We start from the raw sequence: 18842 nt of genomic DNA on the forward strand, positions 1-18842 counted from the left end.
GGTTCACTCCCTGTCTGCAAGGTTGGCTCTTTCCCACACGCTCTCACACAGCAAGGTGACAGTCAGCAGAGGCCACTGGGACTCCCAAGATGCACTTGGTTTATTTGGGGAAGTCATACAAACCATCATCCTACCCTGGTTCTGCTTCACTTCCTTCTCTGGCTCCATCTGCGTGTCCTTCCTCAATTATCTTAGTCATCTTTGACTCTGCCCTCTTATATGCACTTTATCTCAGATCCTCCCAAACCCTTCTGCAAAGTTCTCCTTGAATCTGCCCTGTCCTGCTTCGGCCCTTTCTGCCTTTCTCCCAGGCAACTGTGATCTCTTCTTGCCCAACCTGCACGATGTACTCAGATCATGGTCCTCGGCATTGCATTGACCCCACCGTCCCTGCTCAAAGACCTTCAAGGTGTCAGTCCTCTCAGAGGAAGGAAGCAGGTCCAAACCCCTCAGTCACTGTTCTTGGCCATTGATTTGGTTTGGCTCTATGTCCCCACCCAAATCTATCTCGAATTGTAATCCCCATGTGCCAAGGGAGGGGCCTGGTGGGAGGTGATTGGATCACGGGGGCAGTTTCTCCCATGGTATTCTCATGGTAGTGAGTTCTTACAAGACCTGATGGTTATAGAAATGTTTGACAGTTCCTCCTTCACATGCTCTCTCTCTTGCTCTCTTGCCTGCCACCATGTAAGATGTGCCTGTTTCCCCTTCCACCATGATTGTAAGTTTCCTGAGGCCTCCCTAGCCATTTGGAACAGTGAATCAATTAAACCTCTTTTCTTTATAAATTACCCGGTCTCAAGCAGTTCTTTATCACAGTGTGAAAACAGACTAATACAGCTGTCTTTGCTAGTTTCAACCTTCCTTTCCAGTCCCTTCTCTCCTATATCCCTATAAATCCCCTATATTCCAGCCAGATTGAACAAGTCATGATTCCAACCTTTCCATCATCTTGTCTATACCTTTATCCCAAGTTACTCCCTTTTTAATCTTTCAGAGCCCATCACCACGTGAATTCTCTCACAGAGCTTTCCTTGACGATCGTCACTAGGTGTGATTGTGTTGCCCTAACTTCCTCTAATCTTTGGGTTGTCAGCCATTTTTCTGAAACTTGCTAGTCTGGTGCTTATTTAATACATGGGTGTTGGAAGAATGAGCCGCAGTTAACTGGCATGTCAGGAAAGCACCATTGCCACTGCACATTTGTCATGTGAGCCCAGAACTGTGGAAAGATGTGGTTGGAAATTTAAGTCTAGACAAAGTTCTCAGAGAAAGTTTGCTACTTTAAGAAGCATGGTTGAGGATCCTTTTAAAATAAGAGCCTCATAAAAGATACATTGGTGTTCAATCTAGACTTCCACACATCGGATTACTGTAAGCTCATTAACCCAAATGAGCAATTTTAAAGCATTCAGTATGATGCTGTCCTTACCAAAGGATGTTTTACATGATACAGTGATTAGGTAAATGTGTATCTCTACATACCTCTCTGTACACTAGCAATGATTTTATGGCCTAAAGATTAATCTGAAGTTAAGTTCACAGAGTAGGACAGCTGAGGAAAACTTCAGCTGCACAGACAACTTGTGAGAAAGTGTTACTATGTAAAGGGGCATGATGGGTTTGGATATTGTCCCCTCTAAAGCTCATGTTGAGGCTGGGTGCGGTGGCTCATGCCTATAATTCCAGCACTTTGGGAGGCCAAGGTGGGTGGATCACTTGAGATCAGGAGTTTGAGACCAGCCTGGCCAGCCTGGTGAAATCCCATCTCTACTAAAAATACAAAACTTAGCTGGGCACAGTGGTGTGCACCTGTAATCCCAGCTACTCAAGAGGCTGAGGCAGGAGAATCACTTGAACCCAGGAGGCAGAGATTGCAGTGAGCCAAGATGCACCACTGCACTCCAGCCTGGGCAACAGAGCAAGAATCCATCTCAAAAAAAGAAAAAAGAAAAAGAAATCTCATGTTGAATTGTAATCTCCAGTGTTGGAGGTGGGGCCTGGTGGGAGGTGATTGGGTCATGGGGGTGGATTTCTCATGAATGAGTTAGTGCCATTCCCTTGGTGCTCGCCTTGTGATAAAGAGTTCTCCTAAGATCTGGCTGTTTAAACCTGTGTGGCATCTTCCCCTTCACTCTCTCTTGCTCCTGCTCTTGCCATGTGACACCCTAGCTCCACCATTGCCTTTCACCATGACTGGAAGCTTCCTGAGGCCCTGCCAGAAGCCAAGCAGATGCTGGCGCTGTGCTTCCTGTACAGCCTGCAGAACTGTAAGCCAATTAAACCTCTTTTCTTTATATATCACCCAGCCTCAGATACTCCTTTATAGCAATCCAAAATGGACTAACACAAGCTCCATCTCCCAGGACCATGTCCACCTGAGGAATTATGTGGAAGTGACTTCCACACTCATTGCCCATCCCCACATAGTGCTGTGTGCACACCACAAAGCTGGTACTATTTAGGCAAGTCTGCACACTCTAGTCCATAATTCTGTCGCTATAAATACTGCTCTCTACACCTTGGCAAGCATCATTTAGATGTTTGTTTATACCTGATAGTGAATAACTGATCTAGCAACATGGAGCATAAACAAGGACTCCAAGATCCCAAGTGGAAGAGACCAGGCTACAGTGAAGGCACTCTGCTGGGCAAGCTACCTTGGGACATGTGGTTGAGGTTTGGCATGGGGTCTTGGGATTGAGTCTATGGATGCCCCAGAAAGAAGCAAGGAGAGTCCAAGGTGGCTGCTGGGGCTGTGAGACACTGTAAAACTAAGAACCCAGAGCTTGAGCTTAATCATGAGAATGAGCCCCCAGCACCCAGGAATGCCAGGCGGCTCCAAGGAAAATGCCACGGTAACCGATAATGTCCAGGCAAAGACTGCTCATATGACTGTTATTTGTGAAATCTCCAAATCCAAGGCTTCTTTTGAAAAAGTCAACTCGGGATTAAGGAGGTGGCAGGCCTTCAGAGACAAAGACACTCTAAACAACCTCATTGAGTTGGTGGAAAATCACTCATGAAGAGGGTTTATGGATTTAAAGGCTAAGCTAAGATCTCTGAGAACTTCGGGAGTAAGGTCACAGCTGGCCAACTCCAGATTTCCTTAGAGCTCCCACCCCAGTCACAGGGTTTGTCCTGAAAGCTGTGGTTATGCTGGTTTCCTGCCTTGACTCCTGGATTCCCTCAGTTCTTTTGGGGAAAGAGGTTAGGGAAATGCAGGAAGCAGCAGCTACTGAAATTAGGATAGCCTACAATCATTGATCCCTAGGCAAGATAATAATAGTGATGAGAGCTGATACACTGTGCTCAAAGCACTCTATAAATATATATACTCTTTGAATCATTTTATTTTTTAATTGTTGATTTTTTCCTTTGGGGGGCAACACTTCACTCCATAGAATAGAAGGAGTGCTCCCTTAATCTCTATTTTAAAGTGGAGGAAACTGGCATTTAAGTAGCTTGCCCAAGGTCACATAACAGTAAGCGATGAGGCTGAACTTCCAGCTCTGGCCATCTGTACTAGTTTGTACTCTCATTCATTAGGTAAAGGTGCTGGTCTTAAATGTTATTCAAACCAGGAGGGAGGAGGGGAATATGTAAGTGTCTGCTATGTGCTAGACAGCATGCTAAAGGTTTTTTTTACATGATATTTCATCTATGCCCTCACAACTACCCCGTGAAGTTGGCACCATCATCTCTGGTTTGGGTGTTTTTGGGTTTTTTTTTGAGACAAGGTCTCATTCTGTTGCCCAGGCTGGTACAGTGGTACGCTCTCAGCTCACTGAAGTCTCTACTTCCCGGGTTCAAGGAATCCTCTCACCTCAGCCTCCCAAGTAGCTGCGGCCACAGACGTGTGCCACCACGTCTGGCTAATTTTTTTTTTGTATTTTTAGTAGAGACGGGGATTCACCATGTTGCCCACGCTGGTGTCAAACTCCTGGGCTCAAGCAATTCACCCGCCTCGGCCTCCCAAAGTGCTAGGATTACAGGCATGGGCCACCGCACCTGGCCTCTGGTTTGGTTTTTGCAGATGAGAAAGCCTCTGTAATTTGCCCAAGGTCAAAACAGCTTCTCCTGGCAAAACTGAGATTCAAACCCTTGGCTATCTGATGCCAAAGCCCTCAACGGACAAGTGAATGCCACAGAAGAGTGACTGCCCTCAAACACCTAACACTCCCTCCAGTATCATATGCTCCATTCTGTAGTTCAAATGTCCCCAAATGTGTAGCTGTTGGAGGAAGCAAGGGTGAGAGGTGTCTCCAGCTACAGTTTGGTTTCTTTGCCACAGTTACACTTTATGAGTTTCTTGTTCTTACATCATGCTTAGTTTTGTTTCTTTTTGTATAGTGTGTTGTCTCCCAAACTAGACTGTTAGTACCTTGAGGACAGGGACATTGACTCACATTTGTTCATGTGACCCTTCCCCATACCACGTCTGACACAAGAACATAGACGGCACTCAGGAAATATTTTCTGAATGAAGAAATGACTCTTAGAACTCTGCAGCTCAAACCTCACTCAAGTCGTTCCAGGCTGCTCTGCAGTAAACAAGTTGGGTACAGTAGCAGTATGCTGCATTGTAGGAGTTTAACCACCCAAAGCAAGTAGATGCTAGATGAAACGACCCAAGGAAGCCCCCACACAGGGAAGACCTCCTGTTTGGGGTGCCCCAAGATTAGGCATGGAGGGAATTGGAATGCAAACCAATCAACTTCTCACCCTCAGACTTACACTCAGTATTTATTGAGCAACTGCTGCATACTAAGCACCCTACTTAGAAGGGAGGAGAAAGATGCAAGACAAGGAGCTCACTCTCACCCGATTTATAATGTAATATACCTTGATCTTGACCTACTGCTTTGGTGTTGGGTTTCCTCCTCATCTTGGTTGAGGGTGCAAGTTAGCTGAAGAGCAGAGATACCCTAGGCTGTAAACAGAGAAGTTGCTAAGTTTAGGGGAAGAAATGAGTTTTACAAGGAAAGTTTTCTGATTAAAGAAAAAAAAAGGAACACTGACAAAGGCCTTATTTTATTTTTTAAGCTAAGCCCAGTATTTATGCTTGCTTTCCATCATCATCAACTCAGAAGCTTCCCGGCACACACACTCCCCCTTTTAAGGGCTGGGTGTTCCCCTTGGAGTTGTCCTCATGGTGAACTCCACAAAGGGCCAGCCTAGGTCTCCTTTGGGTGGAGAAGTGAAGAATCCACTGCCTTTTCTTTCAGTGGCAGAACAAATCACTGTTGCTACAATACACTAATGTCCCTCTAGCTGACTGTGCTGACAGCCAGTGGTCACAGAACTTCCCCATGACTCAGCTAGGAAGGAGGAAAAGTGAGTGGGTGTCTTTCAAACCACCCGGCCAGCTGAGATCACATCAGATCACATCATGCAAATCTTACTCCAAAGTTTTCACATTTGAAGTAGGCGATGTGCAAAGCGCCATTCAAATGCTTTGGCACTGACTGCCCACCAACTCTGTCCCAGACACCAGCAATCAACAGCCAACAGAAGGATTCTACGGTCTTGTGCATTCCTTCAACACTAACCCTCCTCCTATCCCCCCAACTCAAACGTGCCACTCCCTGACCTTTGATAGATAAAACAGCCCAAAGGAGAATAATTGTCTCCTTTGTCTGCAAGGCAACGTGTTGTCATTCCTAAAAGGGGTGCTCACGTGACGATCAATGTTTCTAATCCTCCCATGTTTCCTTCTAAATCTGAATGGACTTTCTGGTAATAGCTCTCCTATTCTGATTTTTTTCAGGGGTGAGACCCTGCCAATTACTTGCTGGCAGGCCGTGGAAGAGTTGCTGCTTCATGGACTGCCATGGGCAAAACCCAGTTCCTCTGGAGCTTGCACTTAAAGAAATAGATAGGATGGGACCCATGTAGCTTTTTCCGAAGAAGCCAACTTCATAAGTTAACTAATCCTGCCTCAGGATCCCAGACAGACAGCTGGAAAGAAAAAGAAATCTAAAGCTTACACCAAGAAAACTATTAGTCACTCACATCTATAACGCTCTGAGAGAGAGAAAGAGAGAGGTTGCAGCACCATTAGATGTGGCCCTGTTATTTAGGGAGTTACTCGGGGACCTGCTTACCTAAAAACATCTCCTAATATCCTGCTCTAAAGTCACCTGCCCTGCTACTTGGGCTGACATTTGCACCATTAGCCACTCTGCTGTGACTGGCTTATAGTCTAATCTCTCTTCCCTTCAACCTGAACTCTACAAGAACAGAGGGCTATTGCCAGCAGGGACCTTCCCTTTCTCATTCATTGCTGCATCCGCAGTTGTGAAAATGTTCATTGTTTGGCACAGAGTAGATGCTCAATAATATTTGTTCAATAAATAAAATAAAGGCTATGGTGCATTGTCTTCAAAAAAAACAAAAACAAAAAATGACAGGCCAAGGGGAGGAGAGCCTTCTTTACTGGCTTTCATTTGTCACATTGCTTGCTGTCAACTGGAAAGACATAGGGAAGCTGGCTGGAGGGGGTGCAATTCAGGACGAGCAGAATTCAAGGAACTTGTTGTAGAACAGAGACAAAGATGGGATGACCAGGTGATTGTGTGGGTTATTTGCAAGGGACAGAGATCTGGTCCAGGATGGGGGCACACCAATAAAGGACATGGCTTTTGGTGGGGTAGCCATACCTAGAGGGAAGACAATGAGGAATGCAGGGGTAGCCATACCTAGAGGGAAGACAATGAGGAACCTTCCTCCGTAAGGAGAGAGAGAGGAATTCTGGAGAGAGAAACATGTTGAAGGGAAACTGCAACATCTTCCTAAGGGTTCTAACATCTTTACCAGGGCTCTCCAAGCCCTACGGATCCCCATTTGTTACCATTGATCACTGCCACTTGCTAACTGTGAGGGGCTGTGAGAAAACTTGGTAGGGCCAGGACCACCGTGCCCTTAGGATAAAGCTTCTCACTCCCAGGCCTATCTCCTGAGGGTGGGGACGAATCAGTTCTGTGCTATGCCACCATAGCCATTTTCCTACACTGAAGAGAAGAACCATCCTAGGCACCTATAGACTCAAACGTTGCGTCTTGCCACTCTTTGGCAAAAGGCCCTTCTCTAGCAAGCTGTCAGTTTCCTGGAATCAAAAAGAACCAGAATGCTCCACAGGATTCCTGGAGCTGCCAAACAGCTCAGCTCAAGAGGATCAAATCAGCAAGTGCAGCTTCCTTTCTTTGCCGATGAGAGGAATGCTTTGGAACTGAGAAGCTCTGAGAGAGGTTCCTACAGTAAGGATGATGGAGCTTATCCTGAACCATGAGCTGGTGTAAAGGCAGGAGTGCTGAGCCCTCTACATGGAGGGCATGGCCCCTAATCCAGGCAGGACACGATGTGTGTCTAGAGAAGCTCTTTTTATTCTAGTGTCAAAGGGCAAGTCCAGAGTATTTTTTAATTTTTTAGATGAGGTCTCACACTGCTGCCCAGGCTAGAGTGCAGTGCTGCAATTACCGCTCACTGTAACGTCAAACTCCTGGGCGCAAGTGATTCCTTCTAGCTCCCAAGTAGCTAGAACTACAGGCATGTGTCACCACACCCAACCAACTTTTTAACTGCTTTTGTAGAGATGGAGTCTCACTATGTTGCGAAGGGCTGGCCTTAAACTCCCGGCATCAGGTGATTTTCCCACCTCAACCTCCCTAAATGCCAGGATTGCAGGTGGGAACCACCACATCCGGCCTTTTTTTTTTTTTTTTTAAGTTCAAGAAAGGGCAGTAAAAGTCAACACTGGCAAAATATTTCACCATTTTCAAGGCACCTACACATCCAACATTTGAGGCTATTACCAGAGCCTCAAAACCACCCAGTGAGATCAAGAGCAGGAAGCCCAAAGTCCAGATGAGGAAACAGAGTCCTGTCAGGGCCAAACTGTCTTCTCCACTTCATAACTGAGTGGAAGCAACTTGAAGTCACAGAGCTAATCATGAACATCGAGACTTCTGAGGTTCCATTCCCAGCCCTGCTCTCTTCCCATGGAATCTTTTTTTTTTTTTGAGACGGAGTCTCGCTGTGTCTCCCAGGCTGGAGTGCAGTGGCGTGATCTCCGCTCACTGCAAACTCCGCCTCCCGGGTTCACGCCATTCTCCCGCCTCAGCCTCTCAAGTAGCTGGGACTACAGGCGCCCGCCACCTCGCCCGGCTAGTTTTTTGTATTTTTTAGTAGAGACGGGGTTTCACCATGTTAGCCAGGATAGTCTCGATCTCCTGACCTCGTGATCCACCCGCCTCGGCCTCCCAAAGTGCTGGGATTACAGGCGTGAGCCACCGCGCCTGGCCTCATGGAATCTTACTGAGTCTCAAAAAAGCACCAAGCAGCATCATATCCCCGGAAGACATGGTCTGAGACTCAAGGTGATCCAGAAACACTTCTGGTTTGGAGCCAGCCAATTCATGAATCACTGTTTGCTTAAATAAACTCTTTAAAAAACAATTAATTGCACCTCAGTTTACCTTTTTGAACACTAGAATGTCGTAGAACATGAGTTTGGTAGGGAGGGAAAACATAGATGTGGATTCAGTCAATGTTTACAGAGGGGTTACTTGGTTCCAGGAGCTGTTTCACATAGACGTTGCCTCATTAGCTTTCATGGCAACCCTGCGAGGCAGGCATTCTTGCTGTAGAAAACAAAGCCGATACCCAAAGAGGAGAGGTGTCCTGCTGGAGGCCCCAAATACGGCTGCTGGGTCCAGCTTCCATGGCTTCTATACCAGGAGTGTTCAAACTTCAGTGGGCATCAGAATCCCTGGAAGGAGAATCAAAAATACATATTCCTGGGTCCCAACCCAGAGGAGCTAATTCCTTGGGTCTGCTCTGGTGCCCAGGAATTTGCTTTTTATTATTATTTTTTTAATTTTATTTTTTCTCGAGACAGGGTCTCACTCTGTCCCTCAGGCTGAAGGGAGGCGGCCTGATCTTGGCTCACTGCAACCTCCACCTCCTGGGCTCAGGTGATCCTGCCACCTCAGTCTCCCGGGTAGCTAGTACTACAGGCATGCACCACCATGCCTGGCTAATTTTTTTGTATTTTTTATAAAGATGGGGTTTTTCCATGTTGCCCAGGCTGGTTTCCAACTCCTGGACTCAAGCCATCCTCCTGCCTTGGCCTCCCAAAGGGCTGGGATTATAGGCATGAGTCCCTGAATTTGCATTTTGGATGAACACCCAGGTGGTTCTGGTGCTAGAGACTCCATGGATCACACTTTAGAAGCAATTGATCTCCACCACGCTGAGGAAGAAAATCAAGAGAATTCTCAGCTGCTGGCTTCCCCTACGTGTCCTAGGCAGAAATGGTGGGAGAGAGGTATGTTCCTGTCTAGCTTCTCAGCAGAGAAGGAATGAATCCCTGGGTGTGCTCAAATGGGTGTCTCCACAAACCTATCCAGCACCCAACAGGAAGCCCGGGATAAAAGTCTAAGGAGGCCTGGATTGCTCAAAAGGCAGCTACTACCCCAAACAAACAGCCCTGAGAATGAACTGTGCTTTAACATGGATGCCTCATCAGGGTGGTGGATCACGTCTGTAATCCCAGCACTTTGGGAGACAGAGGAGGGCAGATCACTTGAGCCCAGAAGTTCAAGACCAGCCTGGGCAACGTGGCAAAACTCCATCTCTACAAAAAAATACAAAAATTGGCCCGGCGTGGTGGCATGAGCCTGTAGTCCTAGCCACTGGAAAGGCTGAGGTGAGGTGGGAGGATCACCTGAGCCTAGGGAGGCTGAGGCTACAGTGAGCCGTGATCATGCCACTGCACTCCAGCCCAGGCGACAGAGTGAGGCACTGTTTCAAAAAACAAAACAAAAAAACCCATGGATGCCTCATGCCTGCTCACCAACTGTGTTTTCCAGTAGATGGACACAGCAAATAGACTTGCATACAGCTACCTCTAGAGCCACCAAAGGAGACCTAGCCATGTCAACCCAGTCATTGTGTTCAGAAATCAGGAATTTCCAGGGGAGAGAAGAAGAAGAAAAGGAGAAAAACAGCCCTCAAGCTTGCTCCAGCTTCTGTGTCCCTCTCTTTGGGAGCCGGCAAGGCTATGCAATCAAAAGCAGCCTCCTGAAACTGAAAAGGACTTGTGTTCAACTCCTCTCTGGAGAAGCAATCAGAGGGGAGCCAAAGCAAACACTGCTCCCTCCTGAGGCTCCGGACACAAGGCTGAACCCAAAGAAGCTGGGAAGGAAGTAAGATCTATCCTCACCTCCTATCTCACGCTTCTACAAACACAGATGGTGCTGCTGTTATCTGCCCTCATGCTGGGTCAAGGCTGCGTCTTGAATTGTGTTGGGATGAGAGGCTGAGCTCAAGTTTTTGCACAGCATGAAAAAGGAAAGATGCCTGTAATCAAGTCAGAAAGTAGAAGTGTCTGGCTGGGCCACCAGAGCTTACAGAGTGCCCTCCCATCTATGAATGATTCACTAAAGAAAAAGGCCCTTAGCTCTGTAGAATCCAGGGAGGGGAGATATTCCACTGGGTTAACTTGGGAATGGTGCTAGGTAGAAGTCAGGAGGTCAAGAAAGAAAGAAGAGGAAACACCAGATATCACCTTAACCCTATGGTGGTGGTTGTTGTTGTTTTAATCATCCTTGATAGCACTCCAACCTACATCCTGCAATCCACACAGGGCTGTTTGATGTTGAGGCTTGGGGGTAGTTCAAGTGAAGGAAAGGACATCCTGTTAACAGCATTGTTGGAAAAAGATCAAGAACCAGGAGATGGAAAATAGCTGTGAACACCTGATAAGCCTGGGCACCCCCCGCCCACCTCATCCCCGCCCGCTTCCTTCAGTCTTAGGTTTGTGAGACTAAAGTCTCGTGCACAGGCATAGGGGTTGACCCAGTGAGTATCTCCGTCACCCCAGAGTCTCCACAGTCTTCATCACCGCACTCAGGGAATATTACACCAATTTCCTGCACCCATATTGCTTTTAGTTTAAGTAGCTCTCAAAAGGGACAAGTCCCCATCAGGATACTACTGGGATACTTCCTGGAATGGCCCAGCCTCCCCTGTGTACCAACTCCTGGTCACTTCACTCATTAAGAATCAGCTCAACCTTCACCTTAAGGAAGCTGCCCTGCTTGTCCACAGTGCACCCACACTGGGGCAATGTCCAGTAATATTAGGAGAGGCTTCAGTATTGGCCTCTCTTTCTAGATCCAGAGCCAACAGAAGACAGAGGTGATTACCTTTACTGATGATGGTACTGAGAACATCTGTTCTTTATTTAGTTTTTTTTTTTTTTTTAAGTAGAGACAGGGATCTTACTATGTTGCCCAGGCTGGTCTTGAACTCCTAGACTTAAGCAATCCTCCCTCTTGGCCTCCCACAGTGCTGAGATTACAGGCATGTGCCATCACAGCTGATCTCACTTAGCACTTCTTATCTGAGAAACTATTACCTAAATGCTATCCACATATTGTCTCATTTAATCCTTTCCTGTAGCTTCTGCAGTAGCAAGTATGAATACTATTTTACCAAAGAAGCCCAAACCTATGAAAGTTATGAGACTTGTCAAAGGGTACACAGCAGATCTAGCCACAGTATTCTTAATACCCTCGGCCTGGCACAGTCCAAGGCACACAGTAAGGATTCAGTAGCTTTTTCCACATAAGGAATAAGAACAAGTTACATCAAGAAGACAACCCAGGCATGAGAATCTTCTCCAACCACCTGAACTCTCAGTTAACTGATTGGTCATCTTAATTTCTTTCAGGAAGTGAAAACCTGTTCATTTGCCCATCCATCTGCAAGCAGCTGTTATGCCCAGGACCTTGCTCTGAGACACAGGACAGATGTGTCATGAAACAGGAAATTTTCCTTGACCCCTTTGTGGGCTTCATGACGGGGTGCCTCACTTAGCCCTCAGCTCTCAACCCCTAGAGGGAGCGGGAGCACCCAGGCAAACGGTTACAGGAGCTGGAGTGGTCGCTTTTGGGCACCAGCAGGAGAAAAACTCCATGTGGGTCCTGTGGCAGCATCTAGGGGGAGTACCTGTGACCCCCGAAGCTCCAGAGCATGTTTGTTACACTGCGCTCCTTTAGCTTAAGTGTTTAACAGCTCAGTGGACCCTCTGCCTTTTCATGAGGGCAGAGAGCCAGTGTGACAGCTTTGTGTATCCTGAGCTCTTGCCTGGCATCCAGGAAAAAATCAGATGGCACACATGAATTGAAGGATAGTAAATGCAGAGGATTTTATTGCCGATAGAAGTGGCTCTCAGTGGGAAGGGGAGCTGGAAAGCAGATGGAGTGGGAAGGTATTCTTCCCCTTAGGTCTGGCTGTCCCTGGCTGGACTCTTCTCTGAAGTCCTGCTGTCCAGCCATCCCTCTAAAGTAAAGCTGCTTCTCTCTGATGTCTGACTACTTCTTCTCTCCTTCTCTACTCTCTGTCAGTGGAGCCTGAGGGTTTTAAGGGTACAGGATGGGGGTTGGCCAGGGGTGGTTTTGGAAAAGGCAACATTCCAGCAGGAAAACCAGGATGTAAAGTCTCACTTTGGGCTGCGATTTCAGGCTTGAGGGTGGGGCCCTCGCCAGGGACCCCACCCTTTTCTGCCTGGAATTTCTCTGCCTCCTGTCCCTATCATCAGCCCATACCTGGCCCTCTGGGAAGTTTCCCACTTAGTAGGAAGAAGATGTGGAAATGGAGGGGAGGTGGACAAGAGGAAGGATAAGGAAGAAGGAGAAATAGACAAACCATCAGAAAACAAAGGCCATTGGTGGAACAGACCCAGCAAGTACACAGGCTTGGGAATGCATTCTTCAGAGCATAAAGGCTGGTGTGGATAATGGCAGCAGGGGAGCAGGGATTCCAGCTAGAAGGGAACACCTCAAAAGCAGAGTATCTTTTGTTCACTTGGTGGTGGTCAAATATACACAATTGTTGATTTTTAAGCAATTTTTAACTGTATAGTTCAGCAGCGCTAAGTACGTTCATATTATTGTGCAACCATCACCTCCATCCATTTCCAGAACTTTTTTCATCTTCCCAATCTGAAACTCTGTACCCGTTAAACAGTAACTCCCCATTCTCTCCTTCCCTCAGCTTCTGACAATCACCATTCTACTTTCTGTTTCTATTAATTTGACTACTCCAGGTAACTGTGGTGTAATAAAAATATTATCTGGTCTTTGTCCTCTGTTCTTGGTATAGAGCTACAAAAATTCTTGGAATTTTGTAGGAATATCTCATCATTTCCTAAGGGGTCCCTTTCCAAGACACCAATGTTTATGCTAATGAGGTGACGTAGTTAGCGCTCCTAGATAGCCTCAGGAGGGGGCTGCTCACCAGAAAGACCAGAGATTAGAACTTGGAAATGTACAGCTCCATCCCTTTACCCACTCCAGGGAGTTTATGCTAATGAGGCAACATAGGTAGGCTCCTAGGTAGCCTCAGGAGGGGGCTGGTCACCAGAAAGATCATGGATTAGAACTTGGAAATGTACAATCCCATCTCCCTGCCCACTCCAGGGAAGGGAGGGGAGGGGAGGGGAGGGGGCTAGAGACTGTGCTGGATAACATCTCTTGAACAGTAGAGTTTCAGAGAGCTTCTGGTTGGTGAGCACATCCAGGTGCTGAGAGGGTGGAAGGATAGGGCTTAGAAGCTCCACAACCCCCATCCCCATTTCCTGCCCTGTGCGTCTCTTCCATTTGGCTGTTCCTGAGTTGTATCCTTTATGATAAACGAGGAAATGTGAGTAAAGTGTATAATAAACTAGGAAATGCGAGTAAAGTGTTTTCCTGAGTTCTGTGAGCTGTTATAGCAAATCAAACCTGAAGAGGAGTCATGGGAACCCCCAATTCACAGCTGGTTGGCCAGAAGTTTTTATACATTTCACTGCATATAACAACATATATGTATATATTTCGTTGTACCTAGATATACATACAAACACACATACACCACGTTTTATTTATTCATCTGGAAGCACAGACACTTGGGTTGGTTCCATGTTTTACCTATTGTGAATAATGCTGCTATAAACATGAGTATACAAATATCTGTTCAAGTTCCTGCTTTCAATTTTTTTACCTAGAAGTGGAATTGCTGGATCACATGGTAACTTTATTTTTAATTTTTTTTGAGGTGCTTCCATGTTGTTTTCATAGCAGCTGCACCATTTTACATTCCCACCAGCAATGCAAAAGAGTTCCAATGTCTTCACATCCTTACCAACACTTTTGTTTTTAAATAAAAGCCATCCTAAATAGGTGTGAAGTGGTATCTGACAGTGGTTTTGATTTGTATTTCCCTGTCGAGCATCTTTTTAGGTGCTATGACCATTTGTACATTTGTTAGCTCATTTTTAAATTGGATTGTTTGTTTTTTTTGCGATTGAGTTGTAAGAGTTCTTTATACATTCTAGAAATTAATTCCTTATCAGATATATGATTTGCAAATATTTTCTCCCAAATATGGGTGACTTTTTTAGTCTGTTAATAGCATCTTTTGATGCATCAACATTTGACATTGATGTAGTTTAATGTTTTCTTTTCTTTTAGTACCTCTGCTTTTGGTATCAGATCCAAGTAATCTTTGCCAGAACTAACATTGTAAAGCATTTCCCCTGTTTCCATCTAAGAGTCTTATGGTTTTAGCTTTTATGTTTAAGTCTTTGATCCACTTTTGAGTTAATTTTTGTATATAGTATAATGATATTACTGGAAAGGGGTTCCAATACAGATCTCAATAGAGGTTTCTTGGATCTTACACAAGAAAGAATTTGGGGGAAGTCCATAAAGTGAAAGCAAGTTTATTAAGAAAGTAAAGGAATAAAGAATGGCTACTCCATAGGCAGAGCAGTGGCATGGACTGCTCAGCTGCTTATATTTATTGTTACTTCTTGATTATATGCTAAACAAGATGTGGATTATTCATGAATTTTCTGGGAAAGGGGCGGGCAAGTCCAGGAACTAAGGGTTTCTTTCCTTTTTAGGCCACATAGGGTAACTTCCTGATTTGCTACGGCATTTGTAAACTGTCATGGTGCTGGTGGGAGTGTCTTTTAACAGGCTAATGCATTATAATTAGCGTATAATGAGCAGTGAGGATGACCAGAGGTCAGTTTCATCACCGTTTTCGCTTTCGTGGTTTTGGCTGGCCTCCTTACTGCATCCTTTTATCAGCAAGGTCTTTGTGACCCGTACCTTGTGCCAACCTCCTATCTCATCCTGTAACTTAGAATGCCTAACCTCCTGGGAATGCAGCCCAGCAGGTGTCAGCCTCATTTTACCCAGCCCCTATTCAAGATAGAGTCGCTCTTGTTCAAACGTCTCTGACAACGCAAGGGTCTAATTTCATATGGTTATCCAGTTTTCCCAGCACCCCTTATTGAAAAGGCTGTCTTCTCCTCATTGAATGGTCTTGACACCCTTGTTGAAAATCATTTGACCATATACCCAAGGATTGATATCTGGACTCTCTATTTCATTGGTCTATATACCTGTCTTTATGCCAAATACAACATTGTCTTCATTACTGTAGCTTTGTAGTAAGTTCTGAAATCAGAAAGTGTGAGATCTCCGATGCTGTTCTTCTTTTTTGAGTTTACTGTGGCTATTCAGGGTTCCCTGAAATTCCATATGAATTTTAGGGTAAGGATTTTTCTATTTCTATGAAAACCATTACTGGGATTTTGACAGGGATTACATTAAATCTATATATCGCTTTAGGTAGCTTTGACATCTTAACATGAAGTCTTCCAATCCATAAACACAGGCAGTCTTTCCATTTATTTATATCTTATTTAATTTCTTTCAGCAACATTTTGTAGTTTCCAATACACTTGACTTTTATATCCTTGGTTTATTCCTAAGTATTTTATTTTTTAATGCTATTGTAAATTGAATTGTTTCTTAATTTTTTGGGAGGGGTGTTGTACATTGTCAGTGTATAAAAATGAAGTTGAGTTAAAGCAGGTTAAAATGTTGCAAATTCCATGTATTCATTTTGCAGAGGAGAACTGGGGACTGGATGCACAGCATGGGGGAGGAAATGGGGCAAAGGTGAGTTTAAAAGTCATGAAATTTCCTATGGCTTTGAATGTGTCTTTTTCTTGGTTGGGTGGGCTTGGTTGCTGTAGATCTTTGACTTCCATAGCTTCTCAAAAGAAGTTATTTTAGCCACTTCCTAGTTAACATTTCTGTGGGAAAATGAGGGCCTGGAGCTTTCTAGTCCACCATCTTGCTGACATTCCTCTCCACTGCCTAAGTCTTAGACCCAAAGAGTATATCCCAAGGAGACAGTATGGAGCCAGAGTGGTCAGAGCAGAGCCAAGGCTGGGAGGTAACAAGAGACAGGTTAAATAGGAAAAGGCAGGGAGCGAAGGTCTGGAAATTGGAAACCGAAGACTTAGACTTAAGTCCGTGAAATTAACAAGCAACTGTAACAATGCCTGGCAAGGCAACAAAGCCAAGGCATGCCCTGAGTGATAGCTCATGCCTATAATCCCAGCCCTGTGGGAGGCAGAGGCAGGAGGATTGCTAGAGGCCAGGAGTTCAAGACTAGCCTGTGCAAAATAGTGAGACCCAGATTCTACAAAAAATAAAATAACTATCCAGGCATGGTGGCACACACCTGTAGTTCCAGCTACTCTGTATGCTGAGGCAAGGATCACTTAAGCCCAGGAGTTCGAGGCTGCAGTGAGCTGAGATTGTGCCACTGCATTCCAGCCTGAGCAACAGAGCAAGACTCTGTCTCTAAAGAAAAATCACTTTTCTAAAGAAAAATCATTTTCAAGATTAGGTTATAGAGAAAAAAATAAATAAAAAGCCAAGGCAGAAGCCAGGCCAGGCCAATCTGAGCTTCTTCCAGTGCACTGGATTGAATGTCAAAGAACCCAAAGGATGTGGAGCACATGCATGGTTTCAGCTCATATCCCATTAGGGCTCCTCAACTCCCCAACCCTAAGGTCTTCAGGAACTTTTTCAGTACCTTAGGTGAATCAAAATCATGAGCCCCAGCCCAGCCTCTGCCCTCAATTTGAAGGGTGAGTGGCCCAAGCTCCCACTACTTCCCACTGAACCCAACATACAGCAAACATATCATAAATCAATCCTGACCAGCTGGGTGCAGTGGCTTACACCTGTAATCCCAGCACTGTGGGAAGCCAAGGTGGGAGAGTCACTTGAGGCCAGGAGTTCAAGACCAGCCTAGGCAACAAAGCAAGACCTCATCTCTACAAAAAAAGAAAAAGAAAAAAAAAATCAGCCCTGAGAAGAATATGGCTCCAAGCAGGCAGTCTCTTCCCATGCATGCTGCTCTTTCCTCCTGGTGGTTTCAAAAAGTGTCTGATCATGAGCCTCATTTGGGAGGCCAGTTGAAGATATATAATGCTGGCTGGGTGTGGTGGCTCACGCGTGCAATCCCAGCACTTTGGGATGCTGAGACGGGAAGATCACCTGAGGTCACGAGTTCGAGACCAGCCTGGCCAACACAGTGAAACCCTATCTCTACTAAAACTACAAAAATTAGCCAGATGTGGTGGTGGGCACCTGTAATCCCAGTGACTCAGGAAGTTGAGGCATGAGAATCACTTGAACTTGGGAAGTGGAGGTTGCAGTGAGCCGAGATTGCCTCACTGCACTCCAGCCTTGGCGGCAGAGTGAGACTCTATCTCAAAAAAAAAAAAAAAAAAAAAAATAGAATACCGATGCTGGGCCCCTCTCCTAGATAGTTTGGTTAAGAAAGTCTGTGTGGGGCCCCAGACCTCTGTATTTTCATTTAGCCCCATGGAAAAGGCAAATCACCAACCACTTTTGGAAGTTCTGGGCTAATCCCCCAAGCTGAGACACTAGCCTCTGACATTGTTTCCACCTGCCCACATGTTTGGTGAGAGTTTTTCGAGGAAGGAGAAAGCAGAACTGAAATTCAGTTCCATGCAACCTTTCCCAGAAGTCTCAAACTGGCTACTTCTTCTTTTCTTTTTTTTTTTTTGAGATGGGTCTTGCACTGTAGTTCAGATTGGAGTGCAGTGGCATAATCGCAGCCCACTGCAGCCTCAATCTCCTGAGCTCAAGCAATCCTCCCACCTCAGCCTCCTGAGTAGCTAGGACTGCAGGTGAGCTCCACCAAGCCCAGCTAATTTCATATTTTCTGTGGAGACGGGGTCTCACTATGTTGCCCAGGTTGGTCTCAAACTCCTGGGCTCAAGCAGTCCTCCTGCCTCAGCCTCCCAAAGTGCTGGGATTACAGATATATGCCACCATGCCTGACCTTCAAACTGGCAATTTAATCTGATGCAGTTTTAAGACATTAAATACATTTTTTAAAAATGAAATGCATTAGTTACCAGTACTTAAAAAACAGATTTCATAAGCCAGATACAGAAGGACAAGTATGATTCCACTTTTACGAGGATCCTAGAATAGGCAAATGTATAGGAGCAGAAAGTAGAATAGAGGTAACCAGGGGATGTAGGGGGTGGGGGAGGCAAAGGAGGAGTTATTGCTTAATGAGTACAGAGGTTTTATTGACGATGACGAAAAAGTTTTGGGTATAAATAGTGGTAATGGTTACACAACATTGCAAATGCATTTAATGTCACTGAACTGTACACTTATGAATGGTTAAAATGGTAAATATTATTTATAGTTTATCATGATTACAAAATACAGGTTTCACATAAAAATCTGGATTTCTGATTTCTCTTCAAAGAAAAAAAAAAAAAAATGAAGATCTGACACCACCGAGTCACGCTTTGTATATATCAATGACTGGTGGGAGCTGAAGCAACTGCTGCCTTTAGGTAGGATCCACTGGGACCCCACCACACTCCAATGTCACTTTTACTAGCCCTGCTTCAGCATTTATATGGCCTGGATGGC

General features: G+C 45.4%; 1 protein-coding gene across 8 annotated transcripts in view; it reads right to left on the reverse strand.

The window, feature by feature from the left end:
* FLVCR2 (FLVCR heme transporter 2) overlaps window positions 1–18842 on the reverse strand; it is an 81391-nt gene that overhangs the window by 34341 nt on the left and 28208 nt on the right. Inside the window, exon 2 of one of the 8 annotated variants that reach the window (XM_017961376.3) lies at window positions 8478–8770. The exons of the other annotated variants lie outside the window; for them this stretch is intronic. Within the exon in view, the coding sequence (XP_017816865.1) occupies window positions 8478–8531 (54 nt within the window). The 5' untranslated portion in view covers window positions 8532–8770. The remainder of the gene's footprint in view (window positions 1–8477; window positions 8771–18842) is intronic. 8 annotated transcript variants of the gene reach the window in all.

This window comes from Papio anubis, chromosome 7 (assembly GCF_008728515.1).
Source record: "Papio anubis isolate 15944 chromosome 7, Panubis1.0, whole genome shotgun sequence".
In the NCBI taxonomy this organism is placed as follows: Eukaryota; Metazoa; Chordata; class Mammalia; order Primates; family Cercopithecidae; genus Papio; species Papio anubis.